The sequence below is a fragment of the Malaya genurostris genome, chromosome 3 (assembly GCF_030247185.1).
Source record: "Malaya genurostris strain Urasoe2022 chromosome 3, Malgen_1.1, whole genome shotgun sequence".
Taxonomy (NCBI): domain Eukaryota; kingdom Metazoa; phylum Arthropoda; class Insecta; order Diptera; family Culicidae; genus Malaya; species Malaya genurostris.
Window position 1 is genome coordinate 72,619,185 of NC_080572.1, and position 17,216 is coordinate 72,636,400.

Consider the following 17,216-nt stretch of genomic DNA (forward strand, 5'->3'; position numbering starts at 1 on the left):
CGTCGTTGAAATATGAAATCTGCCGCTCTAATGAAGTTTTATGTGACACTAAAAAAAGCAGATGCGTTGATTGGCAATTTGTCAATTTTGGCAATTTGTCGTTGATAATCGCACAATGGCAATTTGTCGTTGATAGTCGCACTAAGAAAATACATAGTCGGTTGGAAAACACAAATTATGTTGATATGAACAATATGTATAGTGCTTTCAAACTTGACAATCTCTATCCAACTATATGTTTATTCATGGTAACATTATTATTTTCTGAAGAAGAACTTACTCACATGGTAGTCATAACTATATCACTTCTCAACTTTATGGTGACCCAAAGTTCAATTTCACCATACTTGTAATTGTCATTGGGACTTTTTTGTTCCTATTTGAATGATTGTCAGAATTACCACGCCAGAAAAGTCATAAAGACAAATAGTATAGTCCAGTAGTAGAGTTTTTGTTCTAGTGCTTATTACAATATAGATGGTGAATAATCTGATATCATGGCCGTTACTATTATTTGAGTGCATAGTTGAAATGACCATGAGGAACAGGTTGCGGTTACTGTTATATTTGAAACAGAAGGTCAAATTCCACTACAGGAATAAAATGGCTTTTCAAGATTTTGTTTCATTTTCAAAGTTTACATTGAACTGTAATTTTCCATTCAATATAAATTATAGCACTGCGATCGGGCCTTCATCGGGCAATTTTACACCATTTACATCAACTGCGTCAACCTAAAACGCATCGACCTTGTCGGGTGGGAGATCGCCCCGATAGCGTGCTGTGTTGATAGCCCAGTGTCTCGCTGTTTTATTGTTTCTTACCATGTTTTACTGTTCCTTACCGGAAAATTTTCGTGTATTTTGATAGTCCCACTACAATTTATAGCATGTGTCACTACCAAGGCCATTTTATGCTCGACGTGTTTATGTGTAAATTCTCGATCCCTGTATTTTTGGCATAATTAATTTGACAGTTAGCGAAAAAAGAAACCTTTGAAATGTTGTATAGTTTAATTTTTGATAGTGAAGAATTTTCGAACCATGTTAAATATCTGCATAAAACAAGTTATCTGAATCAAACAGTTTCATAATTGCTTCGCCTTAAAGTAGGAGGTATTGTGATAAGTGTAAATTTGATAGAAGTAGTCAAGTCATAAAGTCTTGTAGTCAGCAGCGGACAATGAACTCCGGAAGCTATGATTCCACTATTATCACGACCGTCACGCAGAAATTCCGTGAGGATGAATCCATTCTAGCGGTATCCTTTTGAGAATATAAAAAATTGTTTGTAACTAAGAAGTTAAATACTTGAAATTTACAATTAGATAATATATCTACTGCTAACATTGTAACTAATAAATCGTCTGTGCCAGGTCTATATATAAAAAAAATCGATTTTTCACACATTTTTGTGCCTGATGGATATTTAACAGTGTTAGTTGAGAGCCGTTTGTTTACATCAGCATTTTTTCATGCTGAGTGATTGGCCATCATATGTGTAACGTTTCTTTTGTAATGTATGGTACCGTACCGGGAAAACAAGTGTAAACATCATTAGATCATTTGTATGACATCATTCGGTCCAGAGATTTCCTTAACCAAATAAATAATGTCGGATCCAGATATTTGAAGGCTACCAAGTAGTAGGGAGTAAACACCAGAATCGTTTGTTGGTGATCGCCAGCTCTAATCACACATCAGCATTGTTTGCTTTCTCGATAGCTCGATATCCACCGGAGAGCATTTCCGATTTGACGATCGCTGCAGTTTATCCGATCGATGATTCGTTTTGGGTGAATCCAGGTACGTGATAACCATTGATTTTTAAGCAGCATATAATGATTGAACTGTTTTAGAATCCGGTGTAGCTGGTTCCATCTCCAGCCATCAGTTTACAATATTTTATCAAAACGAACCAACAGTGTATTACTACCCGGCAACGCAAGATGCGATTGTGTCGAAGGACAACTTCATAAGTAAACTGAAAAATTTAATTTCTACCTATAAGAGTGCGGCATCTCAGGCAGCGGCCGCATCATTCCCGTTGGATTTCAAGTGGTTGGAAAATTATAAACGGGCAGACATGCTGGCGATCGATAGAAACATTGCTGATGGTAGTCAGGCACCGAAAACGCGTGATTCTAAATTTAAGGAAGAATTGGATCGAAGACGCCACGAGTACATTGTCTACGAGCCGTACAAGATTTACACGGCGACGTGGAATGTCAACGGACAGACCTCGGAGGATATTGAGCTGCCGGAATGGTTGTCGACGACGGACGATCCACCGGATATTTACGCCGTTGGCTTTCAGGAAATCGAATGGACACCGGAGAAGATTATCATGAATGAAACCAAAATTGACCGGACGTGGGTGTAAGTGTTTCGGGAGGGACAGTTTCGTACGAACTGATTTTGAAAGTTTATTTTGTTCAGTAATAAGGTAATGACGGGATTACACAAGGGTGCTGAATACGAAGAACTTGCGTCGGTTCGATTGGTTGGCATGATGTTGACGGTGGCAGTTAAAAGGACATTGCGGGATCAAATTTCGGATTGTCTAACAGCCGCCGTCGGTACGGGAACTTTGAAATGGGTTTGTGGTGCTGCAATATGTGGTTTGTGGTATGGTTGCTAGATGAGTCATTTTGATTTATAGGGAAACAAAGGCGGAGTTGGTGTGAGTTTCCAGTTGAACGAGGCACTGTTGTGTTTTGTCAACTCACATTTGGCTGCTCACACCCAGGAAGTTGATCGTCGAAATGAAGACCACGATGAAATTATAAGACGGATGTCGTTCGAGAAAACATTCCGTGGCCGTTCAATTGACGAGCATAAGTGAGTTGTTTTTGGCATGACGTGTTTTCAGTTGATAATTGTTTGTTTGTTTTTAGTCACATATTTTGGATCGGAGACCTAAACTATCGTCTGAATGGTGATATTACCCAGGAACATGTGAATGGCAAAGATCGGGACTACAATCAACTTTACTCTTACGATCAGTTATACATGGAGAAAGGACGGAAACGAATATTTCGTGAGTACAAAGAGGGTAAGATTCTGTTTGCACCAACGTACAAGTACAACCCCGGCACGGATGACTGGGACAGTAGCGAAAAGAGTCGCTGTCCTGCCTGGTGTGATAGGATTTTGTGGAAGGGATCCCGTACGGAGCTGCTGAAGTACGACAGCGTGATGCAACTGCGACGAAGTGATCACAAACCGGTCTATGCCGTGTTCAAAATGGAGGTAGAGACGAAAGATGATCAAAAGTTCAAAAAAGTACACGAAGAAGTTTTGAAAACTGTCGACAAATATGAAAACGATAACCAACCACAGGTAAGACAAGTGATGTTCGTATTTTCCTCCTAAAACACCGAATTATTGGTTGACCTTGTTGCTAACAGATAACGGTGGAGCAAACTGATCTTGACTTTGGCCTAATCCGGTTCAACGAGAAATATTCCCGGGAATTGTTGGTGGCGAACAATTGTCATCTCCCGGTTCGGTTCCGGTTCGCTGCCAAAGACGATCGCAATAGTCAAGTGTGCGAGGATTTCATTCACATTAGTCACAAAGCGGGCGAACTCATCACCGGCAATAGTCTCAGCATACGGATAGACATTCTGGTGGATGCCAAAGCTGCTTCGCGGATGCTGAAAAAACTTAAGGATGCTAAGGCTGGTGTTAAAATTCCACTCGACATCTTGGTGCTACACGTGGAAAATGGTCGTGACATTTTCATCACCATTTTCGGAGAGTACAAGCAAAGCTGCTTCGGCGTTTCGTTGGAAACGTTGATGAAGCTGAACAAACCAATCTTTGAGTACGATATACATGAATTGATAGCATTGGAGAAGGAAGAGAAATTGATCGATCTAACCGGCGACGGAGAGTCAGAGCTGAAGATTCCAAGAGAAATTTGGCGATTAATAGACTACTTGTACAACAGCGGCATGGACAATCCGCAGTTGTTCTGTCTCAATAGAACGCATTCCAAGCATGAAAACATTCTGGAAATACGGGATTGGTTGGATAGTTGGTCGTCAGAACCGTTTCGTATCCTTTTCAAAAACTATATAAAAATCAGCCCTATTGGGTTGTTCGAGCCATTGATGTGGAACAAATTAATTTATCGATATTTTCTTTCAAACAGTTCAATCAGTCATCAAAATACTTATTAATGTGCCACATTTGAACGATCCTTACAAAGAACTTCCAGCTTTCGTGAATTTTCATGAATGTACTATATCCCAAATGTATGCAACTACTCTCAAGTCGTTGACATGAATACGTCGTACTTCACTATGGGGTGCCTTTTCTAAATTCGCCCTGTGAAGAATGGGTAGAACTTAATTGCGAATATCTCGAGTTGTACTAAGCGAAACAACTTTTTTTTCTCTATATCATGGGTTAGACGGGACTGGATGTCGGGGCGAGAATCTTTCACCAAAAACAATAGACTTTCTGCGTGGTATAAAGTGCCATTCGCTCAGATTATGCTCTCATTCGCTTTTCGGATGTCGTGGTGAGCAGTCACATTTAACCATAAATAATATCAATAATAATAATGTGTTCAACAGTATGTAGTTTTAGAATTAAATTAGGAACGGATTCTGAAAATGAGTTCCTAGAACTGAAATTTTTTATCTGGATTTCGAACCTGAATTTTGCAACTGAATTCGAAGCCAGACCCAAGTTCCGAAGAATTCAGGTACTAATTTCCGAATATCCAGAGTTCAGGCTTTGGGGTAGATAAATAATCGGTGGCAAAAATTATTCAACAGTTGTGAACATCGGATAGGTTTCACAAGTTTTCCTCCACTAAGTGTGTAAATGTACAAAAATCAACTATAACATTGTTGTTTTGTTTTACCGACGACGTTTTACTCTTATTTGTGCTGTGTTATTTGTGGGGTAGAATATGTTTGTCATCAATAAGTCATACTTTAGTGTAGATGCACCGTTACAATTATTGAAGCGAAGAAGTAAAAGTTTCTAAATTCACTTAATCGATCAACTAATACGAACGATTATTGATATTCGGAGTTTTTCGACATAACACTAAGATCTAGAAGTTTCGTGCATTTCTAAGACGGAACCAGAAAACCGCATAATTTTGAAAATTTGCTTAAAACCCTGTTGTAATCCATCTAGTAGTGTGATGATGCCTTTCTCATATGTAAATATTTGCTGTTCAAAATATTTTCTTTGATTCTTGAAAAACAAAAAGGTTAGTCCATAAACTAGTATAACTTACACAGTGAAACAGTATTCGGATCGGTTTGGTCATCTCTGAAAAAGCGAAGCGAGTACCACTATTGCAGGCAGTGCTGTAAAACTTCATTCAATTCAATTGAAACTGAATGTGGAACACATTGACGATCTCTCGAATGCAGTAAACTTCACTCTCTGACACACACAATGTTTGCTGACGGCCCGAACGGGCAGCATTCAGTCATCAATCGTTTCTCTTCAATCGAGGCTCAGTTTAACCACCGTCAGTTGATCTCTTGAAGTAACAAAATATCTCTTTCAATAGTGTGAGAGCGGCCTTCAAATGAGGTTCATGTAAACATTCCAATTGGTTCAAGATAATAGATGAAATACAAACCAGATTGCTGAAGTATCAATCACAGAATACACATAAATTAATTGTTTCCTCCTTCAGTTTTCTTTTTTAATACTTTACTCCATTTATAATTCTATTCGTTCGAATTTGCTTACTACCAAGAGCGAAGGCAATGAAGGAGTTACACTACTTGGCACTTGAAACTGAGCAAGCAAAACTTCAAATGACTATCAACGATTATTCAACTGACGATGAATTCCGGGAGCTTCACTTGAAAATGGCAGCAAAAGTCAAATGAATTAGTAGGGATATGCTGACGGTCAGCGGCCATAAATTTCATTTTCATCTTATATTATTCGATTGAAAATGAAATTTTACCGCACTGATTGCAGGAACTTCCGAAATCGGATTCCGGGAACCGGTAGATTCGCAGTTCTTTCGAGAAAAGTGATTGGGATCCGTTTTTGAGTCCATGGCTACAATCTTCGGTCGTTAATCGAAATCCGTGAACCAGTCACGCCATCTCTGAGAAAAGTGAGGAAGTAATTTGAGATTGGAATTTTTGCACTAATCACCCTGTAATTCCGGAACCGGAATTCGGATGGAAATAAAATTCAGGAACTTAATATAAAGCTACAAGAATTTCAGTTCATGAAAATTGATTCAGCCATCTTCGAGAAAAGTGAGTGCAAAAAACGATATATGCGTACATAAGCACACAGACATGTAGCGTACTCGACGAATTAAGTCGAATGATAAATGACACTCGGCCCTCCAGGCTTCGGTTGAAAAATCAGTTTTCACGTTGATTGCATAACCTTTTTTTATATGAATTACTTCGAAAATTCGCATGAAAAAAAAACAGCATAGTTTTCAAAAGTCGCATCAAACCCTATAAAATCGCATCAAATCCTATAAAAGCGCATAAAAAAACGAGTGTATATTTATAGCGCAGACTAGAGCTCGAGGTTCCTGTATATAACCACTGTATACTGAAATCTCTTTTTTATGTGGTGTTTTGTACGAATTTTCAATTATGAATGAGTTCACTAAATTTAGTTTCTAAACGCTTACTCTTACTCTTTCAGTCGTAGACCACGCGGGTCTCTGCTGTATACAGGAGGCGTCTCCATTCAACTCGGTTCATAGCTGTTCGCCGCCAGCCTCGGTAGCTGCGAAGGGTCCGCAGGTCGTCCTCAATTTGATCGATCCATCTTGTCCGCTGTGCGCCTCTTCTTCTTATACCGGTCGGATCATTATCGGAAATCATTTTAACCGGGTTGTTCTCCGACATTCTAACAACATGCCCGGCCCACCGTAACCGCCAGACCTTGGCCGTTTGGACGAGGGTTAGTCCTCCCAGCAACTGGTGCAGTTCGTGGTTCATTCGCCTTCTCCACGTACCGTCTTCCATTCTCACTCCGCCGAAGATGGTTCGCAACACCTTCCGTTCAAAAACACCTAGTGCGCGTTGATCCTCCGCAAGCATTGTCCAGGACTCGTGCCCTTAGAGGATAACCGGTCTAATCAGCGTTTTGTAGATAGTTAACTTCGTACGACGGCAAATTTTGCTCGATCGAAGCGTCCTGCGCAGTACAAAGTAAGCACGAATTCAGAGACGATATGCGTCTCTGAATTTCGCTGCTGGTGTCATTATCGGCAGTCACCAGCAGGGCTTGTATTGTGAATCCTCAAACGAACGAAGCAACAAAAAATATCTGCTGTGAACACTTTGCTTGACATAGCTGAATGAGAGACCTATATTAGAGAGAAACTGGATGCGTGAGAGTATATGCTACTGAGCAGACCAATTCCCCTTGCCAAGTAAACTGCCTGTGCTCTCAGTCTCAGTTAACACATGAACTAAGCAATCCATGACAATGTAATGAAATGAAGGGTTCGCTCTCGTTAGTATTGTACGAGAAAGAAGACCTTGCCTCACGGTGTGCTACATGACGCGAAGCAAAGTCATATAGGCAATGTTTACGGTTTATTTTTAAAAAGTAGGTTTACAAAAATCATTTTTAACATAATGTTCGCATTCCAAGACCAAATTTGATCACATTTCGAACATACTTTAAACATTTTATAGCAGAAGTTTTGCATTTGAGCCCATTTTCAAAACGATCAATTTGTTTCTTGGCAGTTTACACTATGTATATATCCTAGAAACACTAAAAGCAATGTTCTTTAAATTAATATTCATCGGAACTAAAAGTTATGAAACTAGTTTCCTCATAGGCATCTACAATATGAGAACCATTCATCAAATGCTAACCTCATGAAGCATAGGTCTCAGCAAGCGGGCATATTCATGAACTAATGAACGAACGAAGCAGCTCTCCTGGCTTGGGTTGCGCTGTGAATTCTACCTGACATACGAATGTGTGTGAATAGCACAGATGGTGAAACCCTTTCGTTCATATTCGTTGCTTCAATTTGCAAGCCCTGGTCACCAGTGAGCCCAAGTACACGAACTCGTCGACCATTTCGATTTCATCACCAACAATCAGAACTCGTAATGGGTGGCTGCCATTATCTTCTCTCGAGTCCCTGCCTTTCAAATCGATGAATAAGTTATGTGTGGGCCCATTGTATTCGCGACACTTTTGCAACAACTGGCGGATGGCGAACACTTGGTCCGTGGTAGCGCGTTCGCCCATGAATCCTGCCTGATGTTGTCCCATGAATTCGTTTGCAATCGGTGGAAGTCGACGGCATAAGATTTGGGAGAGTACTTTGTAGGCGGAGTTCAGCAGAGTTATCGCGCGGTAATTGCAGCAATCCAGCTTATCGCCCTTCCATCCTTCCATCTATTCCTCCGGTAAAATCTCGCCCTCCCAGATCTTGGTAACGACCCAGTGCAGTGCTTTCACTAGTGCATTACCACCGTGTTTTAGTAGCTCGCTTGGTAGTTGGTCAACGCCAGCGGCCTTATTATTTTTCAAGCGGCTTACCACCTCCTCGACTTCTTGGAGGTCTGGAACCGGCAATCTATCGTCCTCCGCACGCGTTCCCAAGTTCATTACCGCGCCGCTATTTTCGTATTCCGCCACATCGCCATTGAGATGCTCGTCGAAATACTGCCGCCACCTCTCGATCACCCTACAGTCGTTCGTGAGAAGATCCCCGTTGGTGTCCTTGCACATATCTGCCTGTGGCACATGGCCTCTGCGCGAACGGTTCACCTTCTCGTAGAACTTCCGTCATTAGCACGGAACAGCTGTTCCATCGCTTCGCGATCTCGGTCTTACTGTTGGCGCTTTTTTCTACGGGATACCGAGTTTAGTCTGTTCCGCGCCTGTCTGTATCGCTCCTCGTTTGCTCTCGTCCAGTGTTGCAGCTTGCTCGCCCAAGCTGTATTCTTCTCGGCCACTAACTGTTCACATTTGTCGTCGAACCACTCGTTCCTAAAGTTCGGAGCCGCCGTACCTAGCGTTACTGATGCAGTGCTACCTATGACAAAACGGATGTCTCTTCAGCCATCTTCAAGAGTAGCTGCACCAAGCTGCTCTTCCGTTGGTAGTGCCACTGGTCGATTTGGTTTTCAGTGTGTTGGTCAGGTGATCTCCAGGTAGCTTTGTGGATATCCTTGCGGGGGAATAAGGTGCTTCTGACTACCATACATCGGGAGGCCTCAAAGTTGACACATCGTTGGCCGTTGTTATTCGATGCGGCATGCAGGCTGCTCGGCCCGATTACCGGTCGGTACATTGCCTCTCTTCCTACCTGGACATTCATGTCACCGATGACAATTTTTACGTATCTGCGTGGGCGACCGTCATAGGCTTGTTCCAGCTGCACGTAGAACGCTTCTTTATCGTCATCGGGTCTCCCTTCATGTGGGCAGTGCACGTTAATGATGCTGTAATTGAAAAACTGCCTTTAATTCTCAACTTACACATCCTATCACTCGCTGACGCATCTTGCCCAGCACTATAAAGCCAGTTCCCAACTCGTTCGTTGTGCCACAGCTTTGCTAGAAGGTAGCCGCTCGATGTCCGCTTTTCCACACATTCTGTCCCGTCTAACAAAGCTCCTGCAGCGCTACGACGTCGAAGTTGCGTGGATTTAATTCGTCGTATATTATCCTGTCGCAGCCTGCGAAACCTAGCGACTTGCAGATCCATGTTCCAAGTTTGCAATCGTAGTCCTTATTTCGTCGCGTGGGTCTATGCCGATTGTTCCGGGTCGTATTCTCTCCTGTATTATTAGTAATAAATGTTTTATGGGCGGCTTATTAGGCCTACGCCAACCCCCTGTCTCGCCGGAGGATCATCGTGCTTGCTCTGTTTAACGTCCCAACTAGCACTAGGACGATCCCGTTGGTGGGGTTGCCACCTTGGATTTAGCTGGACGGGATGCAGCATTTCATACTCAGCCGCTGGATACCAGAACAGACGCTGTTTGAAGCCGCTCCTAACATGGAGTACAGACGCTCCGACATCCTCTAAAGAGGACTCCCTTCCCTGTCAGCATACGACCAAGGTCCCACCGGTATTGGTTACCCGATCTTTCCTATGGTTGCTCGTACTTCAGCCGGCACCGCGGGGAGGTGGGGATAGGAGTTACTGGACAAGAGGCGTTTACCAACCTAGTTTCTAAACAATTATATTTATAAAGTTAAGAGCATCGATTCATTTTGAATTGCTTCGCGTGATGCTTGCTCTGATGGCCGTAGCCTTCCTCTGATGTGTTTTATGTGAGACTGATGCATTAGCAATAATTCTGCTTATATTCATAGATTTGTGCGCTTTCACAGTTTTGCCACAGAGAACAGACATCCAAGTAGAGATTTCAATTTGTGTAAGAAATTTAACGGTCCTTTTAAAAAACAATCACCAAGTAGTATTTCTCCTGTAGAGGCGCTACGACCAGGCCAGTAATCCCTTATGGGCTCTTGAGTTCAAGCTTTCATACAATGGTAATACATGCGTGCAAAGTCGTGCGCAACGGTGACTTTTAACGGATTTTTACTTGTATGCTTTACACAGCTTTTTTTAAAAAGTTTGTACTAACTTGGATGTCTGTTCTCTGTGGTTTTGCTTTTGCTCTGAATGACCAATCAAAGCGATGCTAGCCAACCAGCGATGCCAGATAGTTGCTGGAGATCGTACATCGCTAAGCCAACTGATATGTTGTCGGCTAGTCCTTCAAAATCATCGTCCCTGTTAGGAAAATTCTGCAGAGTCTTAGGGCATGTTCAGGACTGTTCTAGTGGTAAATACATAATATATGTCATTTTTTAAATTTTATTCTGGAAATTATAACAGTAGGTTCAGTTGTCTCGAAATAATTGAAATTTCAATCATATATAATCATATATATAGAAGCATTTCCAAATAGGAGGTGCAATACTATTACCAATCGAAACGAAACGGACTGAGCTGTAAGTGTTTTCAAAAACTGCCTTTTCTATACGTTTACATTCTTGATATTGTAATTACCACCCCGATATAGAAAACAAAGATGTGTTGCACATACTGAAGAAAACGTTCGTCTGTATAGATTCATCGAAACAAATTTCGATTCAAAAATACTATTTTGGAACATTCCTTAACGTACCATTTTCAGCTGGGATACCGAAAACGGCGGCGGAAGCACTTCTGATTCTACTTGAGTCTCTACCGGAACCGGTGCTTACCATAAACGAGCGGGAATGCTTGGTTAACGCTGACAATTACGATCGGTGCCGGGAGCTGATACGGACAAAGCTAAAACCTGTCCATCGTCTGGTGTTTTTGTACATTTGCATGTTTCTAATCGAATTGCGACGTAAAAATCCCTCCATTCGTCTAGAAATGCTTGGTAATTAATATAAATTTCCGCCTTTGCTTGTTTTTTTTACATTTGTCATTTTTTCAGCAACTGTTTTTGGTCGAATATTGATTCGAAGTCAGACACCACTGGTACGGACACCAACGGGAAATGATGTGTACGCTTATACCGACGGTGAGCGCGATCAACGGAGACGATTCATGATGACCTTTTTGACCAGCAAAATACAGGAATTCGCTCGTGCAGAGATGGACAGTAATGGACTCTAAACATGTATTCGAGCACTTAAGTACGTAGTTAAAGAAAAGAGATCTGAAGCGAACAGCTCGACTTCGTTTGAGAAACGTTAAGTTTTGTGGATCAAGCATTAGTAGAATTGCTACAACGGATCTCTTGATAAACAAGCTTTTATATGTAAATAATTATAATTAGAATAAATGGCAACATGTTGGCCTATATCCTTGATTGAATTTAAGTGCTTCCTTGAAAATAAACATCAGAGTACCTCAATTTAGCGAGGTGAAATCGGTTTGCATCATCTAGTATTTGCAGAAAATGAAGAAACAAGAAAATTCGCGATGGAAAACATTCTTCCCGAAAGTCGGATACGTTGATTTATTTACATTTGAAGTAAACGAGAATATCCAATCAGTGAAACCAATTTTTGGTTTATTGTTAGGATTGTTAAAACTAACAATGTTTTCCTCTTATGGTATTCCAATATGTTCGGCAAATTTTTCATCTATTTTCGCGGACGACCTGCAGCTTTTTTACTGGCTGCAGTTACCTTATCTTTGTTTGCTTTGTTCTGTAAAAGTGGATGAACGTCTAAAACGAAAAAGAAACACAGTTTGAAAAATGAAATTTTTCGAGAAAACAATATTACCCTCAATCGGTGCATTGTCCAGAGCAATATCGTATGCGCTGGTCTTTCGTCGTTTAGAGGATGGTTCGTTTTCTTTCATCGATAGCGGATCATTCCCAGCCGAGTTATTGTTAAACCCTGTGAGCAAAGAGTCTGAATTGTCCTGAGAACCCCAACCGTCCTCCGGGTCTTCCACTTCTGGTGCCATTGGCAGAAATTGAAGGGCATTTTCATCTTCGTTCTCTTCGTCCGATGAGCAAAATGCAGCGATTGGTTCCGCGGAAACTACATCCACCTCAACTTCTTCGTCGTATTTGGATTCGGCAGCCAGATCAACTGATTTATCTTCGTCCGTTATGTCGAATTCCGACTCTCGTTCCTCGTAATCAACATTTTCGTCCAATTCTTTGAAATCGGGTGCGAAAGCTGACCAATTTTCAACCTGATTCTGTGCCCAGATTGAAACCAACCCAGAGCTAATGCTGGCAATGATTGGACGAACTGGATGCCAAACCACATCCAAAAGCAGTTCACCTTTAGTGCCGTGTAGGATTTTTACTAAATTGCCTATCGATTTTTCCCATACATATAAGGCGTGTTGGCGGGCACTACCAGCGCAAATATATTCGCCATCACCTGAAAAGCAGCACTTTTTCCAAGTTGTCCTAGAATTAATATTATTTTTCCGTTTGTATTTTTTTTGCGTATTCATAAGACATTTACTTGTTAACTAAATCCTGTAACTTCTGGATGGGCTCCGGTTCGCCTTCTTTTCCACATGTTACGACCTCTTTCGAATCATACACCCGAATGACTCGATCCGATGTGTTAACCAAAAATGCTCTAAAAACAGGTCTCGTTCATTTAATTGAGCAAAAAAAAACATTTGCAAACCGAAACTTACTCTCCACGCCTCGCAAATTCTATACTTTTAACAGCTGTCGCACTCGATGTCCCCACCGCAATTTTGAAACTGGCTATAATTTCCAATGTGGCCGAGTTCAATACCAGTATTTTTCCCTTTGCATTGCCAGAGTAAATATGTTCACCTCGTCGGTCGAACGACGCAACGATGTTCAGGTCTCCCTGCAAATAGATCGCTACAGTCAGGAATGCATCGTTTCAAATTCCCCGAACCCTCAAATCATACATCGTTATCCAATGGCAAACACTGATGCTTTCCCCCAATATCCACCAGAACTGCCGCGTATCTCATAGGACAAACCAAAAATTTGTTGTCATTCCTCGGATGAAATTGTACCTTTAGGATCGGAGACGGAAATCGGTACTTGTGTTCACAGTCTCCGCTCAGAACGTCCCAGATGCATACGTTGTTATCGGTCGATGCCGACAGCAGTTTGTGACCATTCCGGGACCAACAGAGACTGCATACCGGGTGAACATGGGCTGATATGATCTTGGCGATTCCTCTGGTTAAGAAATCCCACACAACGATGCGACCGTCGTTGCATCCGACAGCAAGTAATGTTCCATATTTGTTGAAAGCGCAGGTTACCGCCAGTGAGATGCAATCCAACGAACCATCAAATTCTTCGGGGTAGTTTTGACCGAAAGATTCTGTAGAGCAAATATGTAAGGCACATGTGGGAATAAGCATTTGTTCAGTTGTTTTTACCTAACAGCTGCAAGTTCATAGTAAACTTCTATTGTTCCGTATTTCAAACAATAAACTAAGAAGAAATGTCGCATAAATAGTTGAAACACAAATCAGACGCCATCCAGGTATAGGCTGCAAACAAATTCATCAACAAAAATATAAACGTCAGTTACAGGGGCTAAAAAATTTGCTATAAATGCATTCACTATAAATGTAATACACTGAAAAGAATGACATGGGAATAAGCCCTGTGAGAAAACTTATCCTTGTGTGTTACTGAACAGTAGCAGCAAATACAAATTACAATACGAACTATTGAGGCGAATTTTCGTGGACACGTTTTACACTATAAAGTACACTGTCAGGGTGACAATATACTTTGATGAATTATATACAACAAGCAACGCTAAATATTGGAGTGAAGAAAAAGCTGCGTTTTCATGGACATTAATTATTATATCGCAAAAAAAAAACAAACTTGCGGATAGTTGACTACATTCACAGCAAATAACTATTTTCCGTACAGTGAGGTATTTAATAATATTATATTTGTCTGTTCTGAAATTTTCATGATTCTTTCAGTGTTGCACAAGCAGGTGAACAAGAATATTCCTGCAACAAATTTGAATTCAAAACCATCTGTGTACACTATTGAGATTTTATTGTTCTGAATCAAGCCACTCGAGAAGCGAACGGTTTTCTTTAGTTGCATGATCCAGGCTGGAATGCATTTTCAAATGCATTTTCAAACAACAGCGTTCTGGTTCTTATTCAAATAAAAGGCAAAATGGGTGATGAACATTTGAAGACGAAAATTTCATTAAATGGTTAAAAAACTATTGGATCCATGCATCATGTGCTTAATGATGTCAAGGGTCATGATGATAAATTCTTCTGCATAATAGTTGTAACATAATCCGGATATGTCGTAACATAACATAATCCTAATGTAACATAATATTAGGATTATGTCGTAATTCATAATGTCATCTCTGAAATTCTTTGTAGTTATCTGTATTCACTTCAGTCGAAATTTTAATAGTAAAATATGTTAAAGTAATGTTATTGTTTATAGTGAAAATATGTAATGTTGTTTCAACATTTTATTGTTTTATAATAAGAAATTCAATAATTGTTCAATATTTTTATCTCTATCTACAAAGATAGAATTAAATGTTTGCAATGTTTCATAACCAACAGAAATCAACAAAATATAATTTTAATATACTTTCAAAATGATGACCTGGTAAATTATTGTGGGATCTCAGCGCTCAACTTCAAATACTGATACCATTTTAAGATTTACAGATCAATTTGTATTGCGTCCATTGATTACGAAACTTTTATCTCGTCCCTGTTACCAGAGAGAGCTTACACAAAAAAGACCGATTTGTTCTTTCCCATTTTTATGTGAAATCTGTATTGAGTTTAGGAAATATGTACATAATCTGAATGCTGTATAAAATCTGTATGCGCATGTAAAGACAAATCTACATACCAAAAGCGAGAAATATACTTGAAGCAAAGCAATCAGAATTGAAGTGAGTATTCTGATCGGCTAAGCTATGCTTCGACACAGACAGACTCCTTTGATTTGCTGTAAATTGACGGATCCGCCACAATACTCTTCTTTTTTCTTCTGGCTGGCGTCTCCTCACTTGAGATGACGCCGATTTCATGGCACAGCAACTTAGACTACATTGCTAGTTAATTTTCGTTCATAGTCCAATGGACTTTCTTTTCATTGGACTACAAGCAAAAATCTCTGTGTGGCTTCGTCGAATCGTCAATGTACGGTTAAAAATCCTTTCTTTCTCGCGAAATACTCGAATTTTCTCCGCACTAATACGATACAACGTGCTCACCCGTTGACAGTTTTACCGGAAGTGCAACAATACTCTTACACAAGTGTAACGAATATAATACTTCGTAACATGTAAAATTTATTTGGTGGAACGAATATTATGCTTCGTAACGCCTCTAATTTTAAAAAAGTAATGACTATTCGTAACATCTACAACGACCAAAAAACTAACGCATGTAACGCCAAAAGCTTATAAAGAGTAACACATGTAACGTTCCGTAACGCATATAATGGAGAAAAGTAACGCTTCGTATTGCTCCGTAACGTCATAACTCACAAAAAAGTAACACATGTAATGCTTCGTAACGCCTATAACCTTTAACTTACGAAATAGTAACGCTTTGTAACGCGTTACGGATATAACTTACAACAAAGTAAAGCATGTAACGCTTCGTAATGCCTTTAACGTACAAAATAGTAACGCTTCTAACGCTTTGTAACGCCTATAACTCATAAGGGAGTAACGCATGTAATGCTTCATTATATCTATAACTTACAAAAAAAAGTAACGCATGTGAAGCTCCGTAACGCCTTTCTCATGTATAATACTGTGGTATTCTATTCATAATGTTTCTCTTCGATTTTTGAAAGAAACCATGAGTTTGTTTGTGCATTAACTAGTATAACATACAGAATGAAACAGCGCTTTGCTCGCGTAGGTCGTCCTTAAGAAAACGAAGTGGGTTCACTATTATATGTACTTCCAGCATCGGAACCCGAGAACCGGTATAATCGGAGTCGGTTCGTACGGCCACCAACTAACATGACGTACAAACTCTACTAGTTTTTATTCAAATTTTGAAGATTTCATACAATTTTGCCATCGTACTCTAAACGACGATTTAAATTTATTTGTGATTGTATCCAAAGATATGCAGTAGTTTTTGGTACGACCATAAGACCTGTCATTTGACCCTAAGGTCAAACCATCGTGAAGAAAAGTGAGTGAGATGCATTTTGGAATATATGACCACATAATTCCGTACGGGACCGTAAGACCTTTCGTTTGTATCTAAGTTTGTCAAAATCGGTTTATCCATCTCCGAGAAAATTTAGTGAGATTATTTGACACACACACATACACACAGACATTGCTCGGCTCGATGAACTGAATCGAATGGTATATGACACTTGGCCCTCTGGGCCACTTCTCACTAGTCGGTTTTTCAAGTGGTTGCACCCTTTCTATATGAGAAAAGCAAAAAGAACGTATGTAACGCTTTGTAATGGATATAACTTACAAAAAGTAACGTATGTAACGCTCCGTAACGCTTATAATTTTAAAATGTAACGCTTTGTAGCACCTATGACTTACAAAAAAGTAACACTTCGTAACGCATATAGACTAACTTACGAAATAGTAACGCTTCGTAACGCATATAACTTACTGAAAAGTAACACATGTAACGCTTTGTAACACCAATAACTTACAAAACAGTAACGTTTCTAACGATTCGTAACGCCTGTAACTTTCTAAATAGCTACGCTTTGTAACGCCTATAACTTACAAAAAATAA

At 40.2% G+C, this 17,216-nt stretch overlaps 2 protein-coding genes across 2 annotated transcripts; one reads left to right on the forward strand and one right to left on the reverse strand.

Annotated features, from left to right (window-relative positions):
* Positions 1-957: 957 nt before the first annotated feature.
* On the forward strand, positions 958-11,822 carry LOC131435333 (inositol polyphosphate 5-phosphatase OCRL). The gene is made up of 9 exons (XM_058603099.1): positions 958-1,260; positions 1,625-1,805; positions 1,859-2,378; positions 2,439-2,598; positions 2,662-2,840; positions 2,897-3,341; positions 3,410-4,061; positions 11,149-11,382; positions 11,440-11,822. Exons 1-9 carry the CDS (start codon positions 1,183-1,185, stop codon positions 11,619-11,621), a joined length of 2,631 nt encoding a protein of 876 aa, XP_058459082.1. The 5' UTR covers positions 958-1,182; the 3' UTR covers positions 11,622-11,822.
* Positions 11,823-11,933: 111 nt separating this feature from the next.
* LOC131435334 (retinoblastoma-binding protein 5 homolog) lies at positions 11,934-14,005 on the reverse strand. Its single transcript, XM_058603100.1, has 6 exons — positions 13,854-14,005; positions 13,368-13,795; positions 13,122-13,303; positions 12,941-13,060; positions 12,239-12,882; positions 11,934-12,180 (listed from the first exon to the last, which is right to left on the reverse strand). Exons 1-6 carry the CDS (start codon positions 13,870-13,872, stop codon positions 12,095-12,097), a joined length of 1,479 nt encoding a protein of 492 aa, XP_058459083.1. The 5' UTR covers positions 13,873-14,005; the 3' UTR covers positions 11,934-12,094.
* Positions 14,006-17,216: the final 3,211 nt, after the last annotated feature.

Excerpts from the sequence above, each read along its gene's own strand:
- LOC131435333 (XM_058603099.1), top strand. The coding sequence starts at position 1,183 with ATGAACTCCGGAAGCTATGATTCCACTATTATCACGACCGTCACGCAG. Across the intron at positions 2,841-2,896 it reads CGTTCAATTGACGAGCATAA|TCACATATTTTGGATCGGAG; the intron begins GTGAGTTGTTTT and ends GTTTGTTTTTAG. Across the intron at positions 11,383-11,439 it reads CATTCGTCTAGAAATGCTTG|CAACTGTTTTTGGTCGAATA; the intron begins GTAATTAATATA and ends TCATTTTTTCAG.
- LOC131435334 (XM_058603100.1), bottom strand. Across the intron at positions 13,304-13,367 it reads GTTTGCCATTGGATAACGAT|GGAGACCTGAACATCGTTGC; the intron begins GTATGATTTGAG and ends ATCTATTTGCAG. Across the intron at positions 12,181-12,238 it reads GGACAATGCACCGATTGAGG|ACGTTCATCCACTTTTACAG; the intron begins GTAATATTGTTT and ends TTTTCGTTTTAG.